The following is a 20,475-nucleotide window of genomic DNA, read 5'->3' on the forward strand; positions in this document are numbered from 1 at the left end:
GATAGATAGATAGGTAGATAGGTAGATAGGTAGATAGGTAGATAGATAGAATCTTAAGCAGCCTCTATGCTCAGCTCAGAGCCCAAAGTGGGGTTCGATCTCACCCTGAGATAATGACCTGAGCCAAAATTGAGAGTTGAATGCTCAACTGACTGAGTCACCCAGATGTCCCTTTTGATACAATTTTCATATCCTTCACTAGAAAGCTGGTCCCTGTGTTGACTCCTACCAGCAGAGATGAAAGTTATGATTGTCTTTGAAAGCTTAATTTTTCATTCAAATATGTATATAGGATGGGGTTATATGTCTATATGTCTATTTAATATGTAAAATATGTAATATTTATGGGGTGGGATTTTAGATGTGTATTTATATTTAATATATAAAAGTTATGTTAAATTTTAATTACATACTAAATACAAATTATATTTATATATTAAATATGTATTTATATACATATTATATAAAAATATACATTTTAAACTTAATTTTGCCAAGAATCAATATTAGGAATGGAAGGGGAGAAGTACATCATCATTTACCTAGTTGTATGGGAGTCTCATATGAAATAATTTTGGCCATTTCACTAAGTGATTTGAAAAGTAGAACTTGGTATAAGAAAAAAAAATAGGAAATTTAAAAAATATATCATTTCATTTGTAGAAATAAAGGAATGTGTTGGTTAATCAATCAAGATCAGAATGAACTCTAAAAATATCAACTGGGCTCTCTCTTCTCCCCTTATCCTAGGTTTAAATTATGACTGGCAGTCAGTGCCTTGAGAAGCTGGACGTTTTTTCACGGGTCACAGATGTTGAGACTCTAGGGAAGTTTGAATCATTTATTCTACACAGTGTTTTCCATGTTTTTTTTTTTTTTTTTTTTTTTACCAGGAATATGGGAGCATTGTAGATTTCCACCTTTTGGCGTAGATTTGAAATGAAATGAACAAAAATTCCATCATCCTTTGAAGGTGTTTGAGAGAACCTGAAGCTACTTCGTCCTTAGTACCGTGTGAAATTGGCTGTGATGTGCTCATGGTTGAAGGGTATGTAGTCAGCAACGCCTAGAAACAATCAGAGAAGAACATGAGGTGACCGTGGGGCGTGTAACCACACCCACCTCCCAGGGGGTCAGCTCATTGTTGGAGGAGTAAAGTCATCACAGAGTGAAATGGGCAGCTCCGTTGGTATGGAAGAGTATGGAACTGAGGTTTAGGGAGTCCTCGTTTCCAGGCTCAGAGTTGCCATGTGGAGTATGTCTTCGGAGAAGCCCCTTAAATTGTGAGTCTCCTTTTCCTCATGTATTAAATTGCACTCATAATATTTACCCTGAAGAAACATTTTCAGCACTAGGAATAATGACTGCCAGATGCCTAATACAGTACCTGACACGTAGTAAGTGTGCAGTAAATGGTGGTTACTATTAAACTTGCTTAGTTAAGCCAAATTTAGAGCATTCAAGGTAGAAAGATCTCATATTCATTTTTGAAGATTTTGCAGACAATAAGGAAGGGCAGTGTGTTGAGAATTCTTGTGTTTCAGGGCAGGAAAGTTAGATGATGGCGGTATTGATGGCTTCCAAGTTGCCAGGCATTGGAAAGAATGACAATTCCAGGCCCAAATCTTTTTGGATCTCAGAGGCTTTCTGTTTATCATTCTTTCCTCAGAGAAGAAAAGCAATTGGCAGACATAAGAATAAGCCTGATTTAATTTTTTTGTTTATTTATTTTTGAGAGAGAGAGACAGAGAGACAGAGAGACAGAGAGAGACAGAGTGCAAGTGGGGGAGGGGCAGAGAGAGAGGGAGACACAGAATCCAAAGCAGGCTCTGGGCTCTGAGCTGTCAGCACAGAGCCTGATGTGGGGCTTGAACCCATGAACCGTGAGATCATGACCTAAGCCAAAGTCAGACGTCCAACCAACTGAGACACCCGAGTGCCCTAAAAAAGCTATTTTAGAAAGCCAGCCACCTGTTCTATCATCTATCTATCCCATCATCTATCAATCATTCAATCAAATCACTATATATATATTCATAATATACGTGTATGAATATATATGCATAGTCACTGTATGTATGATTATCATATATATACATATGATCTCAATTATTTGCTGATTGAATGAATGAATTAAAGAAGAGAATGAAAGAAAGTAGCCTTCAGACTATGGAAGAGATTCCCAGATTCCTTTCCTTTCTCACCTTCATCCAAAGGTGTTTTGCCACTAAGGAATTGCCAGTAGGTCCTATGATGAACATTTTCAGCAATATTATTGATGGAGGAGACAACAAGGCCCCAAGATGTCATTGTGGTTTCAAATCTGTAAGAATAAAATCATGTATGTGATTAATATCTCATTTAGGAAAGGCAATAAGAGGTTAAGGTGAAGGGACAGAGACATTCTCTTTATTTTATTTTAGAGAGAGAGGGAGGGAGAGAGGAAGAGGGAATGAGAAACAGATAATCTTAAGCAGGCTTCATGCCCAGCATGGAGCCCAACACGGGGCTCGATCCCATGACACTGGGATTATGACCTGAGCTGAAATCAAGAGTTAGCCACTCAACAGACTGAGCTACCCAGGCGCCCTGGGACAGAGACATTCTAAATGCTTTATACATCAGATAAAATCATGCTCAAAAGAGAAATTAAAAATGACTAATGAATATGAAATTACTTCATTTAAAATGAAATGAAATTAGCCTGAAGGGAGTTTTTTTTTTAACCTGTCAATAAGCAAATTAAAGAAAATGTAAATGCCCAAATATGGGTGAATAATTACGTGAATCGTGGGATGAATATTCAAGACTGAATTTTTTTGCAGTTACAAAATTATATTTTTCAGTAATTTTAAGTGACATTACAAATGCTCCTCCATAATGTTAAGTGAAAATGTGGGACATAAATTGTACACGAAATAGCTATCCCATCTATGTGATGGATCACAACTGTTTATAATATGCATGGGAAGAAACCACCTACAAAATGATAAAAACATGTCCACAGTGATTATGTTGTGCATGTAGTGTAGATGTTCTGTTTTCTCCTTTATGCATCACCCCCCACCTGTCTACTGTAAGTATTTATGACATTCACAGTCAGAAAAAGAAAAATCAGGCAAAATTAAAGGTAAGCTCAGAGAAGTAGTAAGGTAGATTCAGAGGGTTGTTTGAAAGCTGAGTATTCTTGGAGTGCAACTTTGATCCCGACCTGGGTATAGAAGTCAGGGAAATTATGGAGCTGGGCCGTGGACAGCAGGCACGACTCCCCGAGCCCAATCCTGTGGGGTAGATTCCACATCCCACTCAGCTTCACTCCCTCAGACTTGGTCAGTCGTTCTCCTTGGCATGTCTCTGCAGGACTGGGGTCATGTCACCTTCCCTTTCAAAGACTCTCCTCTTTTCCTTTCCAGCACCTGGCATGTTCCCTCTGCTCCCTCTGCTATCTTAGTCTTCTCCATTTTTCTCTCCTGCTTCCTCTTTTTGCAAACTATAACCACCTCACAAGGCTTAATTTTCTCCTCTGGATTTATTTCTGTATTCTTCCCTTTATGACAGGGCAGTGGAAGAAATATGAGCTTCACGGTCAAGTCTAGGTTCCGATCTCAACTCTATTAGCTACATGTCATGTGATCTTAGGACTGTTACTTAGCCTCTTTGGGCTTAAGTGGTGCTATGCGTATAATGGGCATGTAGACCTGTCTCATGTTCTTTTTATTTAAAAAAAATTTTTTTAACGTTTATTTATTTTTGAGACAGAGAGAGACAGAGCATGAATGGGGGAGGGTCAGAGAGAGAGGGAGACCACAGAATCTGAAACAGGCTCCAGGCTGAACTGTCAGCACAGAGCCCGACTCAGGGCTCAAACTCACAGACCATGAGATCATGACCTGAGCCGAAGTCAGATGCTTAACCGACTGAACCACCCAGGCACCCCTTTTTATTTTTTTTAATAGGCTTTATGCCCAACATGGGGCTCCAACTCACGCCCCCAAGGGGCGTTGCATGCTTCTCCCTTCAAAAGCTCCCCAGTGCTTCTGTTTTGAACACATACAATTAGACACGTCTAAAGGAATTAAGTCTTTTTCTCTGAAAGACATTCTTTCTTTCTGGTACTCCTATCAAAAGTTTGGAAGCTTCTCTCTCTCTTGCCCCTTGCATCCAGTTCTCACAGAGACCTGTGGAGTTCTCCTCGGTGTGAGTCTGTTTGTCCTACATGGAAACTTCATTACTTCATAGATTCATGACCATAGGCACACCCCAGATTTCCTCCTTGTCTCCCATTCTCAAACCAACTAACATTTTACAACATGACTTTTCTTACTTAAAAACTTGCAATGCTTCTCCATAATGTGGAGTCCAATCTCCTGAGCCTGGTTTTTCAGATTTTTTACATTACCCAGACTATCCTTCTGGATGTTACTTACTTAATTCAGTCCTGTATTCTCTTCTTTAGTCATGCTGGACTACTCGCTCCCGGAATTCCTTGCTTCTTCCTGCCTCCGATGCTTCTTCTTCTTCTTTTTTATCTATCTATCTATCTATCTATCTATCTATCTATTTTGAGAGAGAAAGTGCAAGTGGGGAAAGAGCAGAGAGAGAGAGGTAGAGAGAGAGAATCCCAAGCAGGTTCTGCACACTCACCATGGAGGCGATGTGGGGCTCGAACCCACGAACTGTGGGTTCATGACCTGAGCCCAGGTTGGACGTTTAACTGAGGACATTTAGCCACCCAAACACCCCTTGAATGCTTCTTTCTAGCCATTCCCTCTTCCTAGAATACCATCTACCCATATCTGCCCTACAGTACTTATCCTTCGAATGTGGTCCAAAGCCCCAAGCCTTTCTGGACTATTCCAATCCACAACAGACTCTCCCCTTTGAATTCCTGTTTGTAAACCTCTATCATATGTTGACTTGGGTGATTTAATGTTTCCTGAGAGCCTTGCCTAGTTGGTAGTTTGCAGGCCTCTTGAGGGGTGATGGGATGAAGATCTGTTAAATTATCAGAAGGGAAAAAAGGTAAGAAAAGGCAGGAGAGAGAGAGAATGGGAATTCAGGCAAGGCCTGGGGGGAATGTGCGTGTCGCTTACAACACTCACTTGAACATGGAGCTTCTGCGCTGGGCTTCCTCTAGGACAGCAAGTAGCACCGATCCAGCTTTCACACTGACATCGATGGTCTCATTGAAGTGCAACTCCACCCCCCTCAGCTGGTTATTGATGGTGTATATGACGGTGATGTTGGATGCTGAGGTGGGAGCAGGGTTGGTTTGGTTGGGGAGGGTTGGTTGCCCTTCATGACCTGTGAAGAGCAAACAGGCCAAATTTGTTAAAGACTATGGGGTTTGTACTATTAGGTGCAAAATCTCTGTTGTTAGCGACTCATCCTAAAAGAAAAACAAACCAAAAAACAAACATTTCAAGGAATGGCAATGATATTGTGTCCTTGGTGGGTTGTTCTGAGGAACTGGTGTGGTCCATGGAGCTCTCATTTCCATTCTAGAGAGTTGTTTTTGGCTGAAGAGCTGACAGCTAGTTTTACAAGGAACATGAGTTTTGTTGAAGGAATTTCCACTGTGAATCTGGAGGCACTGGTAGTAAGTTTCAGGCCATTTAACAAAACACCTGGGCAACTGTAGTGTAGAATGGTAGGAAAGACTCCAAAGCCATCTTGTGAAGGTGGGGAGATCACTGGGAAGCAGTCTAAGGAGTTAGGTGAATGTGGCTGTGCTTGGGATCCGGCTGCTTGATCGCGGTCTCTATAGATTCTGTTCTGAGATAGACAAGGAGCTTAGTCATCTCTGCTTGTCTCGGGAAGTCCATGCAACATGAGATGAATAGTGCTTTATACTAGTGTTTGATAACAAAGAAGAGTTGGCAGTATGTCTACCAAGGACTAGTTACCTCTGGAGTGATAAAATTTTTATGCAGGACTCCCACTTTCCTTGTGTACATTTCTGCAGTGTTTGAATTTTAAGTATCCTTGTATTGTATTTTTAATTGTATAAAATAGAGATATTTCAAATCAGAGGGTAACGTGCCAGGTTTCCACCCCCATTCCTTTGGTGTGCCAGGAGCACCAAGGCTTTGTATTTAGATCTCCATGTCTGGGCTGAAATGCCAACTCTGTTCTTCTCATAAGTCTCTCAGACCAGATCAGTGATTGGCCATACCTCCTTTGCTTTTGCACTGTATGTGGCTTCTATTTCTATTTAATGCTTATTTCATTCTTCCAAATGTTGTGGTTTTTGTCTATGTATCTATCTCATGACTTTGTAAAGAGGAGATATCTGAAGATACTGTGTAATGTTTGAGGCATTCATCCCATGAATGAGTGAAGTTATATATCATCTGATTGTTAAGACCATGGACCTTCCCCCTTCACCATCATTTCACTTCACTATCATCTTCAGCATCATCTTCACCACCTACTATAGTAGGTGCTCATTTAATGTGTACTGAGTGAAATGGACATGGGGGCTGAACTCTGAGGGCAGGCTGGCGCAGCTGTGTGTTAAGACATGACACTTGGGAATTGGAAATCGGATGTGTCTCTGCCTACATAACAAGCCTATATGCCACTTGAAATTGATCCACATATTATTATGGACATAAGTTTCCACTTTATACCACAAGGAAAGGCAGATGTTTAGAGTTCTTACCAGGGATACATGACACATGGGGCACATCTAGGTATGTCTTGCCTTTCAGGGAAGGGAGGATTTGGGCAATGGACATGGGATTGTGGAATTTCCCCAGCTCAATCTCCTTAAGTATTGTGTCCATGGTCTTCTTGCAGTTCCACTTCTTGGGAGGGTGCTTAGGTGTCACGGAGAGAGCCTGGGGCAGGAGAGAGAGGGAGAGAGAGAGAAGGAGAGGGAGAGATTGGTTGATTAGGCATAGCTGAGAGTTGGCCTTTATAAGCTTTATAAGGGAAACACTTGATCACTAATCTTGGGGATCATCCAGAGTCCAAAACTGAGCTGCCCAAGGTTCAGGACGATGTCTCTTTTGTTCACTCTGTGTCCCCACCTCTTAGCTCAGTGTCTATCACATAGCAGTCACACAACAAATATTTGTGCAACAAACAGATTTGGGGAACACTATTAGGGCTGCTGCATTTATAGTACGTTTTATATAAAATAGTTCTTAAACGTAGAACAAGGTGAGAGCCGGGCAAAGCAAGCTCCAGGGGCAGCTAGTCTGGAACAGCCTGGCCAGCGAAACATAGGAGAGCTCTTTTGTTTTGTGTTGTCCTTCACACCCTTTGGTGGACTCCTCCCACACTTTGTGTTCCCATCAGGACTGTCAGCCAGAGGCTCCACAACCCTGGCCACAGGGGTGGATTCATGGCCTGGGCTGGGCTTATCATAGCGTGCCATCCTTTTGGTGACAGTGATTGGTGGGCATACACACTAGACAGAGTCCTTCCCTGATATACAGACACTCAGAGAGAGAAGCATTTCTTTCTTTCCTGCTGGGGGTATTCAGCTGGGACCATGTAAGTAAGCAGTGGGCTGCTGGTGACCATCTTCCTCAGCCACTTTGAAGAAACCACGGAGTAGGAGACAATGAAGAAAACCAGGGCTGAGCGATGAAGAAAGAGTGGTCCCTGAAACCATGATTTGAGTCCTTTCTTCTGGCTGCTCCTGAAATTAATCCAGCTCTGGACCCTCTAGTCTATATGAAATAGGAAATGCCCATTTTTTTCTTAAGTTATTTGGGTTTCTGTTACTTACAAAAATGATTCTTGCTAAATACACCAAGCAGTTCATTCTACTTTGCTGCGTTTTAGATCTCATTGGGTCAAATAGAAATCATAATTTCTTCCTACCTTTGGAGGTTCATTTGAGGTTCAGATGCGATGATAAGCAAGAGCATTTTGTGATGTATGTTATATAAGCTGTCATTACCATCTCCCTCACTTTAGGGTTGTCTGACCATGACCATCAGAGTATGTCAATGGTCTGAGATTGCTGGTTGGCTGATTCACCTGAATCTTAAAATGGGAAATGAGCAAAGGGGGAGAAGAGTCAGAACTGGCTTTGTAAGCCAAAGGCAGTTGATGAACAACCAGACAGTTTGGATAGGCATGACTATCACTGTTAACTTTGGCAACCATGAGTTGTGGCTCTTGCGAGGGGCCACTTTACAGGGAAATTTGGTTTAAAGGGCATCAGGTAGGTAGGTACTCCTCAGCAGCCATATCTTGTTCACTTGCTGTATTCAATTCTCAAATCCCAAAAGTAAGATGTAGCTCTTTGGGATAAAACATTACCAATGCCAACACTCTAGAGAGAAAGGACACATTATGCTGTGAGAAGCCATTGATAACTTTGCATGAAGATGTTTATCAGGTCCCTTTCCAAGTTAAATCCCTATCAGAGGAATTTTGAAACCTTTGGAATAGTGATGGAAACAAGAGATGAAACTCTGGAAGAGAGGAAGTGCCACATGAATGCCTAGGGAAGCCGTGTGGGTGGCCCAGACCACTTGAAGGGCACTGGCGTCCTGGAAGGTGAAGAATGAAGGCTGAAAAGGGAGAGACCGTGAACAGTTATTGAGTACCGCCTTGTGCTTGTGATTTGTAAAAACTATGCTTGCATCCTTGTTCTGATTGGGAAAGTGAAATTCAGAGAAATTCAGTGTTTGCCCACAAGGGTGGCAGATCTGGGCTTCAAACTCAAGTTGTTACATGTCCAGAGCCCTCTGGTTTTTGACACCAGAACATTTTTAATTAGAAAAAAGTTACGCATTAGATATCTGGCGATTCTAGATTACAGGCTGCTTGAGTAAACTCTAGATGTGTGCCTTAACTCAAGTAGGGAGAGGATATGTCTCCTAACTGATTAGAAATCCATGTGGCCTGTGATATCTGGATAAGAATGAAGTTTTGTCTTTTCATAGGAAAAGCTTTAATTATCAGGCACAGCTTATATCAGAGTGTACCCTGCAGGTGATAAAAATCCCAAACACAATTCACAAGCCAAACTAACAAGAGCAAACCTTTCTCTAAGGTGAAGCAAGTTCATTTTAAGTGAGTCATAGATAAAACCCATCTTATATCCCTTCCAGACTGCCTGTGATACTCCACACAGCTTTCTAGACCTGAGCCCCAGAACTGGTCTCATATGATTCAGCCATGGTAACAAACAGTCTTTTGTTCCATGACAAAATTTCATTCACCATGACATGATACGGAAGCTGACTTTGTTCTCATCAATTGCTCCTAAACATGGCACATGGAGTGGGGACTTGGTGTTCACTCTTACGTTTAACATAAACTGATTTCTAGTCTGTTCATGCCCTTTGGTAATTTCTAATGTGTGGAATCAGGGCCAGTCTCCACTCCTCCCCATGTACGGATTTCTTCCTACCACTGTAGTGTATTAGGTTCAGGGCTGGCATTGTGATTCCGTGGTTCTCTGTTTCCTGGGCTTTCTGAATGGAGAAGGTCATGATGTTGTTTTCCAATTAATTACACTAGGCATTTTGAGACTTTGGAGCACAGACTTCTCAGTTGGGGCTAGAGGATTTGGCCACAGGTGACCCTTTAATTTATGATTCTAGTTGGTTATGTCTCCCCACTATCTTTAGTATGTCTTCCACAGGAGGACGATGCTCTGGTCAACCCTAATCAGTGGGAGGGGGTTGCATTTGGAGATGCATCAAGCAACGTCTCATAGAATCCAAGCCTGGGGATCTGGGTTCCCAGGGAAGCATAGGATTGGGTATGTACTTGGGTACCAGACACACTTGGCTCTGCCATTTAGAGCACTGTGTGAGGTTGAAATGAGATCGAGACTATAAAAGAGCTTGACAAAGATTAGACATCCAATCAGCTTTAGGTTATTTTCATTAGTCCCTTTGCATACAAGCCCACATTTTTTGGATCACGGTAAAGGGCTAAAAAAAAAAAAAAAAGAACACTTGACTGGCAAGATGGAATCAGAAAATTCTATTTTTTTGCGGACTTGTTTTAATATCCTTATATTTTTTATACATCAAATTTTCATCAGTCTGTAAATATTATGAACAAACCGATCATTATCAGTAATAAACTGATATGTTTCTTGGATTGACTTGTATTTTTTTCCCCAAGAATGAGAAAAGAATTCACGTAGTTTTATTTTCACACTTTGCCCATGAAGTAGGGAAGAAATAAGACTCAACCTACATTTTACCAGTAGAGAGACTAAGACATAAGCACCACAAGGTATCTACCTCGGGTTAAACTAGCTGGTCTTTCCCAGAGATGTTAGAAGCCTGGTCTCTTGATCCTACAACCCAGCCTTACCGTATTGGCATGGACCCAACAGAGAGCATTGGTGATGTGTTTACCTGCATGGCAAGGCCAGTACTGTAGATGTCTCCAATGATGCCATTGTCTTTGATCCTCATGCTAATATTCTCCGCGACGTCCTCTAGTACCTGACCAAACAGACTTCTGTAACCTTCCTCTGAACCTACTGGGATCTTGTTGTACATACAAGTCAGAGCCAAGGTCACCATTGCTCCCGTGTCTGTGAATCACAGTGGGGATAAGGCAACCATCACCACAACAATATGAACAAGCAACATTTACTGTGTGCTTATTGTGTTCCAGCTACATGATCTCCTTTATTCTTCAGGACAACCTGTGAAGTAGGACCTATAATCGTCTCCATTTAAGGGATGAGGAAATGGAGGCTCAGAGAGGCCAAATAATGGCCCAAGGCCACACAGCTAGTAAGTAGCAGCGCCAGGATCTGAACCCAGATCTATGTGACTCCACAGCTCATGCTTTTAATTAATGTAGACTGGCGCTTGATTCAATCCCATTTCTCTTGTGCTAGTGTTTATCTTTAAAAATGTCACCAATGCTTGAAGGCTGAGCCATCGCCACCTCTCATTGAAGCCTTCCCTTGGGCAGCCCTATGCCACAGGTGGGGTCTCTTTCCTGACCTTTTTTATTTTTTAGCATGTGTTGTTTGGACCTGTTTTGCAATGTCAGCACTCGCTGCTCTGTTTTGTTGTTACCGTGCTCTGTGAGCTTCTGGGTGGCGGGAACTTTGCACTCCCCCATGGCACCCAGCACAGGGGCATTTCCATGATTTGCATGGGAAAATGTACATGGACTGAATGAGCAAGCGCTGGCAGGACAAGACCGGAACACATGCAAGACTTGCCAGATGACATCTTTTCTTTGACTGATCTTCCCCTCCCTACTGGGATCTCCACCTGAAATTTGCATAAACTCATTAAGAAAGACAGTGTTGTTGAAACCAGTGTTGGCAAAGAAGTCCAAATTTCCCAAACTGACAGAGACACCCCAGCAATGCATGAGGTCCCAGACGGAACACAGAGACCCGTCTGCTCTTGACCCCCAGGGACATACCAGAGCCTTTGTTTCTTGGTCTGAAAGCCTGAAATGAGAGCATTTGCTTGAGACAAGAGAGGTTGTTGAGGAAGCATGGGTAATGGGGTGTTAACCTGAGATACACTCTTGCTTGGAGAGTGGCAGAGGAGAAAATGTGACCATGAACGAGGGGCATACAGCAGTGTCCTCACAGACGGCATCATTCAGAGTCGGCACCATCATCTGCAGGAGGGGAGGGTGGACAGAGAAGGACCTGGTGCCATAGAGGGGAGAAGCTTCCATTCACAAGCAGCCATAAGGTTGCAGAAAGAAGGAATACGATGGTTCCAGTATATCCTTGAAGCGGAGGAGCATCAGTATCTGTTTATGTATTTTAAATGTTTTTTGTTTATTTATTTATTTTGAGAGAGACAGACAGACAGACAGAGAGGCAGAGAGAGATTGAACTCACACACTGTGAGATTGTGACCTGAGCTGAAAACAAGAGTTGGGTGCCTAACCGACTGACCCACCCAGGTGCCCCCAGACAGCATCTGTTCAATAGAAAGAGAATATTTGAATGTTATAAGGAGAAACATTGAGAAGAACAGAGTGTGGAATCACCACTAAGAGAAGGTTCAGTGTACGGCTGAGTCTAGACATTGGTTTAATAATTCAAGAATTTGCCTGGAAATAACTCCTGACTTGGGTGAGTGACATGCTTATTGTTTCCAGTGAAGATTCTGTCATTGTCAAGACATTTCAAGTACCGTCTTGGTTTCTTTGTCTTACTATTTCCCTTTCATTTATTCCTTAATTCACATGTCCAACAAATATTTGTGAAGTACCTCCCACATGTAGACATTTTCATGATCCTGAGCTCTTCCTCCGTGGAGAACTCCCCCTCCCACTGTCCCCTCCGGCCTCCCATTCAGTGCCTGTGATGTTCCCTGCTCAGGGCAGTGCCTGGCAGTGGTGACCGACTCACCCATGTTGAAGGGGGAGGAATTGGCCAGCAGGATCTTGGCAAAGCGGACTGCTATGGGTAAGGTTGTCTCAGGGTTCTTCTGGCACAGTGCCAGGACTGCCAGACTGGGCCCGTAGAAGGTCGAAGACTGAGCATTGGGGCCTGGGAAGGGGACAGAGGGCCTCCGTAAGATTAACATCCTCCAGAATGAGGACGTTCATGAAAAAGGGAAAAGCCAAACCTTTTAAATAGAAATGTTTAGAAAACCTGTCCAAAAAGAAAGGCTCCATATTAGCAAAAGGTAACTTCAACACTTCTCAGAATAAGAATGTCACCCGGCATGAGAAGAGAATAAAAGGGATGAGGCTGTCTTCAGGTGATGGCATAAGTCTGTGTCCCTGGGGACAGTGGTCTGCTCTAGTTCACTTGGAATCGAAGTGAATATCTCGCAGTGGGATGATCTCAGGGATCCTAAGCAAAGGCAGCTGTGTTTCTTCCCTCACTTTCCATTCCCCCATCTCTTTCGTTCTAGGCTTAAAATTCTCAGGAAAAATCATTTGCCTCACTCTCCCCTCCCTTCTGATGAGCTCTTACTTGAAGGAGCCCAGTTTTCCATTTGTCTGTGTAGAATCGAAACTTTATTCCCAGGGTCTCGGCAGGAGGAGGTGAGGGCCATGACAGTAAGGGCGAGCTGGCCAATGGTCAGGTCTGTGGAGGAGAGAACAAAAGGGTTACAAAGGTATTGTCAGGGAAGAGTGTGCCTGGCGCCAGGGCTGAACTCTCTGCCTTTTGTCCAGATCATTGAATTTTTAATAGTGTGATTAGATAGGGTTTTTTTTTTTTAAAGATTTTATTTTTAAGTAATCTCTTTACCCAACATGGGTTACACACTCACAACCCTGAGATCTAAGAGTGCTTTTCTGACTGAGCCAGCCAGGCACCACCTAGATAATTTTTTGATCTCTCCTTTTTAAGGAAAGAAGTGTGGACAAATTCTCAAGGAATGTTTACTCTGGTGACCACTCCGTGACTTGACAACTTCATCGAGAATCTCTGGTGTCTGTTTAGAAAAGCAGCAAGAACATCCATACAAATTCATACCTGAAAATAACTTTAACTTTATTGTCTCACTTGATTGTCAGGGCTACTCCTGGGAGGTAGGCAGTACAGAGATCTGATTATTACTGTCATTCTTATTATGACTGTTAGTGTCCTTGTTATTAGAATCGTCTACATTTTGAAGATGCGTAAGTGAGGTTGGTCAGGATTCGTGACCTGTTCAAGGTCACTGAGTTACTTTTATTTTTTAAAGTAGGCTCCACGCCCAGTGTGGACCCTAAGGCAGGGTTGAACTCAGGACCCTGAGATCAAGACCCGAGATGAGATCAAGAGTTGGATGCCCAACTGACTGAGCCACCCAGGTGCCCCAACATCATGGAGTTAATACGTGGTATAGAGCCAGAACTGGAAGCCTGCTCTTTTTACATCTGATCTAGAGCTTTTTCATTGTTGCTGCCCTCTTCTGCGAATGCTCTGACTTCATATGCATTTCTTTCCAGGTTTGTAGGGAAAGGTATTTGGGTGATTCAGGTACAATCGCAGGTGGCATGGGAGTAAGGGGTGTGTGGAGCTAGGACCTGGGGCTGGAGAATCAGGGAGAGGATTCAGGTATAATCTCAGGTGGCATGGGAGTAAGGGGTGTGTGGAGTTAGGACCTGGGGCTGGAGAGTCAGGGAGAGTTCAGAGGGGCTCTGACTTCTCACCGGCTATGTCATTGGCCATGAGCTTGTAAGTCAGGAGCTTCTGGGCCTCCACATTGTAGGCTCCGGCTAGATTCATGGCGATCAGGATGCTGGGGTTTGGGAAGGCTGAGCTGGTCACAGAGTTCTCCATGAGCACTTGTATGCCATTAACCAAGGGCTGCTGTGCTGGGGGGACAGCTGAAAAGAGAAGGGCATTAACTAACACCCTACCCTCTCTCTCATCTCAGACACATGTTTCCTGTGAGTCAATCAGAAGACAGGATTAGCATTGGTACCTTCCAGGATGCCCCCATGTAGGGATGATTATTAAAGAAAAAGGAGAAAACCTTGAGATTTTCCTCTGAGGCCAATGAAACCAAACATCTTCTCAACCCTTATCTTTAAGAAAGTGATTTCTCACTTAGTGACTTCAAGCAATATGATTCATGGGCAGTTCATATTATTTCCAGCACATCCCTCAAAATCATGTTTTCCTTGCATTTTTTTCCCCAGTCTGACATGAAAAATATGGAAGACTTGGGATATGACCAGTCCTCAGCGAGTACCCGTATCCCCACTAGCAGTGGCACGAGGTCAGAACAGCTCTGAGCCTCTCTGTCTGTGCCACCAGCCATCATTCCTGCACCAGGATTTCAATCTCTCTTAATGTGAAATGCATAGCCTTCGGGGCACCTGGTTGGCTCAGTCGGTTAAGCATCTGATTCTTGATTTCAGCTCAGGTCATGATCTCACGGTTCATGAGATTGAGCCCCGAGACCTGCTCCATGCTGAGGGTGCAGCCAGCTGGGGATTCTCTCTCTCCTGCTCTTTCTGCCTCTTCCCCACTTGTTCTCTCTCTTTCTCTCTCTCTCAAAAATAAATAAATAAACTTAAAAAAAAATGCATAGACTTTCTTCTGGAAGAACTTACACTATGCAGCTAGGAAAGATGAACCAAGCACTCTCCCTGACTCACCCACTTGGAACTCCTACAGTGGTTGCTGTTTCCAATCACTTTCTCCTCAGCCGACCTCAGCGTGTGAGGTTTGCCCCTGTCCCTGGGGTCACGGCTTCCCTGACTTCTCTGGAGGAAACACTGTACTCACAACATGAGCCCTGGGTTTGGGTGCTGGTCCCAGCCACAGCCCAGAGAAGGTTCAGGAGGTAGAGGATGTACCAGGCCATCCCACTCTCTTCTTGTCCTGTCTATGGGTCCCGGGCCCAAATCCTAGTGTTTGAAAGTGGAGTGTTTCTCTCGTTTCTCTTATATATGCTTCTCTTTGTAAACCAGTCGGCCCTCCCCTCCCTCCCAGCCACTCCTAACCACTTTTGCTGACCTGTCTCTCCCTGAGGGAACTAATTTCCAAACGCTTATCTAACTAGTCTAGACCCTGCAAGGTGTGTGAAGGTGACTTCTAGCTGGCACCGCCAGTATGAGACGCTTGGGGCTGGGGGTGCAGTGAAGGCAGTGATGTCCAAGTGCCTTTTCCCACGATCCTGGGCCATTAGATCAGGAGCTTGGCTGGTGAGTGAGCGAGTATAAACGGGCCTTCCTCCTGGGACTTCAGACACCTGCTCAGACCACCTCCTGGCTGGCTTTTTTTTTTTTTTTTAATGTTTATTTTAGAGAGAGAGAGAGAGAGAAAAAGAGCCAGCAGGGGAGGGGCAGAGGGAGAGGGGGACAGAGGATCTGATGCAGGCTCCACACCGACACAGCGAGTCCAATGCAGGGTTTGAACTCATGAACTATGAAATCATGACCTGAGCCGAAGTGGGCTCAACCCACTGAGCCACCCAGGCACCCCTGTGGCTGTTCATCAGCAACCACTTCCCCGAGGGCCAGGCAGTTCCTAAGGCACTGCCTTACTTATGGTTCAAGGGGCATGCTTTACAACATACCCTTTCATGCAGTCGGGGGAGGGTCTGCTAGGTGGAGGCGGGTTTTGTGCGGTTAATAAGTCACTGTGACCTGGGTCCCAGCCTTGGCTCTTGGAGGCTGTTTGACTTCAGGCAAGCAATGGACCTGAGTTTCCCAGAAATTGTTTTATTTGATTTCTTTTTCCTTATCTGGGGACAAAGCAGTTTCAAACACCCAAGGCTTTCAGGTATTATCTTTTAAAGTAAGAATTAGAAAGTTGGCGGGGGGAGGGGGTGGGCGCCTGGGTGGCTTAGTCAGTTAAGCGTCTACTTTTGATTTCAGCTCAGGTCATGATATCATGGTTCGTGAGTTCGAGCCCCACATCGGGCTCAGTGCTGACGTTGTGGGGCCTGCTTGGGATTGTCTCTCTCTCCCTCTCTCTCTGCTCCTCCCCCGCTCATGCTTGTGCTCTCTCTCTTTCAAAAATAAACAAATAAACTTAAAAAAATACTTAGACAATGTGGGATCAATGAGGTACAAATATGAATTATTAGTGTACTATAAGTATTAGTAATGCTATAAGTATTAGTATATATATAATTAGTATATATATTATTCTGATATATACGTATCAGAAATACAGCTATATTAAAGCAATACCTCCCTATAACATACAACAGAAATAATATCTTGAGATTACAAAGGAGGGGGATAATTTTTTTTGTAACTACTAGATGTTAGGTGGCTTTTTTTTAGGGGGACGTTCCTCAGTGGCTCCCATCTTGGAATAAAATTCAAAATCCTCTTAAGGACCTACAAGGCCCTGTAAGATCTGGCTCCTGGTTGCCTGTTGGGCCTCACCTCCAACTGCTTTCTTCCCTTGCTCCCTCTGCTCCAGCCGCACTGAACCCCTTGTTCCCTGAATCCATCACCCACCTTGGCACTTGCTGTCTCCGTTGTCAAGGACGCTCCTCCTCCAAATATTCTCATGGTGGCTCCCACACGTCCTTCACGTCTTTGCTCAAAGGCCAGCTTTCACCCAGACCTTCTGTCTCATGTATGAGACAGCCTCACCCCCAAAGACACCCACTGTGCCCCTGACTCCTCACCCTCCGTCACACTATGCACGTGGTTCGTTTCCTGTCTCCTTTTCCACTAGATGTTTGCTCTCAGGCAAAAGGGTCTTTGTCTCCTTTTCACTGTTCTATCTCCAGCCCTTGGGTTCCTACCTGGTTCACAGTAGGAACAGAACAAAGACTTCCTGGATGAGCAAATTCATGAACAGATATAAGACCTGGGTTGCAAAGCATTGGTTTTCATTCTTGGCTAGTGTTGGTGGTTTTGTGATGAGAGCACAGGACACATATCGGGGTGCATTAGACAGCTTCTAACATGGCCCCATGTTCCCACCTCCTGGTTCACGCCCTTGTGATATCCCCTTCTCCAGAGTGTGGGCTGGCCTCACCTCAAATGAATATAATACAGCAAAAGTTATAAGATGAGGTGGCAAAGACTGTTTTCCCTCTTGCTTTTGCCGTCTCTCTCTGGCTCTTCTTGCTCCTTGCTCTGAGAAAACCGGCTGCCATGTTACGAGCTGTCTGATTGGGAAGCCCTTATGGCAAAGAACTGGGAGCAGCCTCCAGTCAACAGCCAGGGCGGGCAGAATCCTGTCAACAACCGTGTGAATAAACTTGAAAGCAGATCCTTCCCCAGTTGAGCTTGAAGACAATGCCTCAGCCAACATTTGGATTGTGGCCTTGTTGAGAGACCTTGACCTGTGGGAACCGTGAAAGAATAAATCTTGTTTTAAGCCATTAAGTTTTAGGGTGATTTGTATTATTAACTAATACATGGTGTGTGGTGGGAGATGAGGCCAGAAAGACAGTTTGAGTCTGCACAGTGGAAGCCTTTGCATGCCATGTGAAGGAATGGTAGGCACAATAATGCCCGCCACCCCCTAAGATGTCTGCATGCTAATCCCTGGGACCTTCAGTATGTTAGGTCACGTGGCAAGGGGGAGTTTAGATTGCTCATGAGCTGACTTTAACATAGAAGATTATTTTGGATTACTGGGGGGCCCCCACTGTAATCAGAGGTCCTTACAAGTGGAAGAGGATGGCGGGAGGGGGTGAAAGTCAGAGAAGGGGATGTGGTGATGGAAACAGAGGTCAGAGTGATACAGTTGCTGGCTTTGAAGGTGGAGGAACGCTGCCTCCTCCAGAAGCTGGAAAAGGTGAGGAAATGGATTCTCCCCTAGAACCTCTAGAAGGAACTCAGCCCTTTCAACACCTTGATTTTATCCCAGTGAGATCCATTTCTGACTTCTGACCTCCAGGGCTATACGGTGATGTATTTGTTGTCAGCTAAATTAGTGGTTATTTGTTAACAACAGCAAGAAGAATCTAATACAGGATTAGAGACCCAGAATGGCACTGATCTTGGGTTCCAGAGGCTGCTCATGACCATCCTGAGATGAGCCACACCCTGTGGTATGCGTCTTTAAACATATACTTCCTTATAAATTGCCAACCATGGCTGCTGCAAGACTGATTATGATACAATTGTCTCACTTAGCAAATAACTTCCAGCACAGGAACCACACAGGCCATACATTTCTTAACTCATATATTTTGACAGTCCTTGGGTAACCATTGACTGACCTTCTTTATTCATTTATTTGCCTGTTTTATCCTGTGTCTGGTTTTCTGGTATCCAAGTACCCAGACTCTCTCTGGACATACGAAAGGTTTATTTGTATTGATTATTCTGTGGCAGCAGATGGAAGTCTTTACCCTCAGACTCAGTCTCAGTTCTGTCATAGTCCCAAGCCTTGGAAGCTTCTCATAAAGCATGTGTGGCCAGAGCTAGGATTCTCCGGGCAATGTCAGTAGAACGCCAAGGGAATATTACTCCATTAACTTCCACGTCTGTTCCTGAGACTAAAGGCATTCCTATCAGATAGCAATGTTACTGTATTCTGCTATGGGACCACTGAGTAGCAGAAACTCAGCTCTGTCTGTTAATAACGGAGGCCGCAGCACTACAGGGAAGTGTTAGAAACACAGTGACATAAAATGCAATTTCGTATTTGATCCAATGAGAGGAATGAACTGAGAATTGCAAAAGAAATGCCTTTTCGTGCTGTGATTGGATGTTATATCATTTCATGTCAGCGTGCCTATTAGAATAGCCTTATTATCCATTTGGGTGAATGAGTCTAATACAAATTGTGTGCTTTACTGGTGTTGACTGGTTATTATTGAAAGTGAGCCATATTTCACATGGCTTGGAGAGTCTACAAACGGGTCTGACAGCTGCCTCCCTGTGCAAACAGCACCACGGAGGCCCTCTGTCTCTGACTTAGCTCCAGGATGAGATGCAGACCCAAGGGGGATAGAGTCCATTGCTGTCTAGTTATGAGGGCATCTGTCACATCCAGTTAATGAAGAACAGGGTGGCGTTGACCCTGAGGATCAAGGATCAGTACCAGAAAGCAATGGCCAAACCCTAACTATAAAGCAGGGTTGCTGGTGGAGAAGAGGAAGCTAAGGGTATCATGAAGAAAACATTCAATTCATCTGAGGGAGACATGGATAGAAATAACTTAACTAACTCTACCTGAAGGCATCTTCCTTTTGGGGGTTGCTTTCAATTTTTTTTTAAATTTTATATTTATTTATTTATTTAGAGAGAAAGAGAATGTAAGCAGGGGAGGGGCAGAGGGGGAGAGAGAGAGAGAGATTGAGAGAGAGAGAAAATGAATCCCAATCAGGCTCCATGACCAGCACAGAGCCTGACAGGGGGGCTCAGTCTAACAACCATGAGAACATGACCTGAGCCAAAATCAAGAGTCAGACGTTCAACCAACTGAGCCACCCAGGCACCCTTTGGGGTTGCTTTATTGTTGTTGTTGTTGTTGTTATTATTATTATTGTTATTATTAAATTTTTTTATTTTTATTTAATTTATTTTTTAAATTTACATCCAAGTTAGTTAGCATATAGTGCAACAATGATTTCAGGAGTAGATTCCTTAATGCCCCTTACCCCTTTAGCCCATCCCCCCCTCCCACAACCCCTCCAACAACCCTGTTTGTTTTCCATATTTAAGAGTCTCTTATGTTTTTGTCCCCCTCCCTGTTTTTATATTATTTTTACTTCCCTCCCTTATGTTCATCTGTTTTGTCTCTTAAAGTCCTCATATGAGTGAAGTCATAGGATATTTGTCTTTCTCTGCCTGACTGATTTCTCTTAGCGTAGTACCCTCTAGTTCCATCCACTAGTAGCAAATGGCAAGACTTCATTCTTTTTGATTGCTGAGTAATACTCCACTGTGTGTGTGTGTGTGTGTATATATACATGTATGTAAGTATATATATTGGGGTTGCTTTAAATGGGTTATTTTATGCTTTATCTGAAGAACTATTTGCCCTTTGGCATCTTAAAGGCTTGTCTTGCTCCTGACTGTATGTGCATGTAGCTCAAGCACTCAGTTATAAAGTACAACTCAGTTCATGCTTCTGAGATGTGATTTAATATATATTTTTCAAATGTGCATTCTGCTGAAATG

The 20,475-nt window shown here is 43.6% G+C and overlaps 1 protein-coding gene across 1 annotated transcript; it reads right to left on the minus strand.

Moving 5' to 3' along the window:
* Window positions 1-981: 981 nt before the first annotated feature.
* CBLIF (cobalamin binding intrinsic factor) lies at window positions 982-15,635 on the minus strand. Its single transcript, XM_042904467.1, has 9 exons — window positions 15,155-15,635; window positions 14,071-14,247; window positions 12,902-13,015; window positions 12,329-12,469; window positions 10,344-10,525; window positions 6,665-6,842; window positions 5,103-5,304; window positions 2,205-2,323; window positions 982-1,066 (listed from the first exon to the last, which is right to left on the minus strand). The coding sequence occupies exons 1-9, from the start codon at window positions 15,231-15,233 to the stop codon at window positions 1,005-1,007; spliced, it is 1,254 nt and encodes a 417-aa protein (XP_042760401.1). The 5' UTR covers window positions 15,234-15,635; the 3' UTR covers window positions 982-1,004.
* Window positions 15,636-20,475: the final 4,840 nt, after the last annotated feature.

This window comes from Panthera leo, chromosome D1 (assembly GCF_018350215.1).
Source record: "Panthera leo isolate Ple1 chromosome D1, P.leo_Ple1_pat1.1, whole genome shotgun sequence".
NCBI classification, from domain to species: Eukaryota; Metazoa; Chordata; class Mammalia; order Carnivora; family Felidae; genus Panthera; species Panthera leo.

Bases quoted from the DNA above. Each gene is read 5' to 3' on its own strand.
- CBLIF (XM_042904467.1), bottom strand. From the start codon at position 15,233: ATGGCCTGGTACATCCTCTACCTCCTGAACCTTCTCTGGGCTGTGGCT. The intron at 10,526-12,328 runs GTGAGTCGGTCA...TGTGATTCACAG, and splicing joins TTCCTCCCCCTTCAACATGG to ACACGGGAGCAATGGTGACC. The intron at 1,067-2,204 runs GTGAGAAAGGAA...GATTGTTTCTAG, and splicing joins CAAAACACCTTTGGATGAAG to GCGTTGCTGACTACATACCC.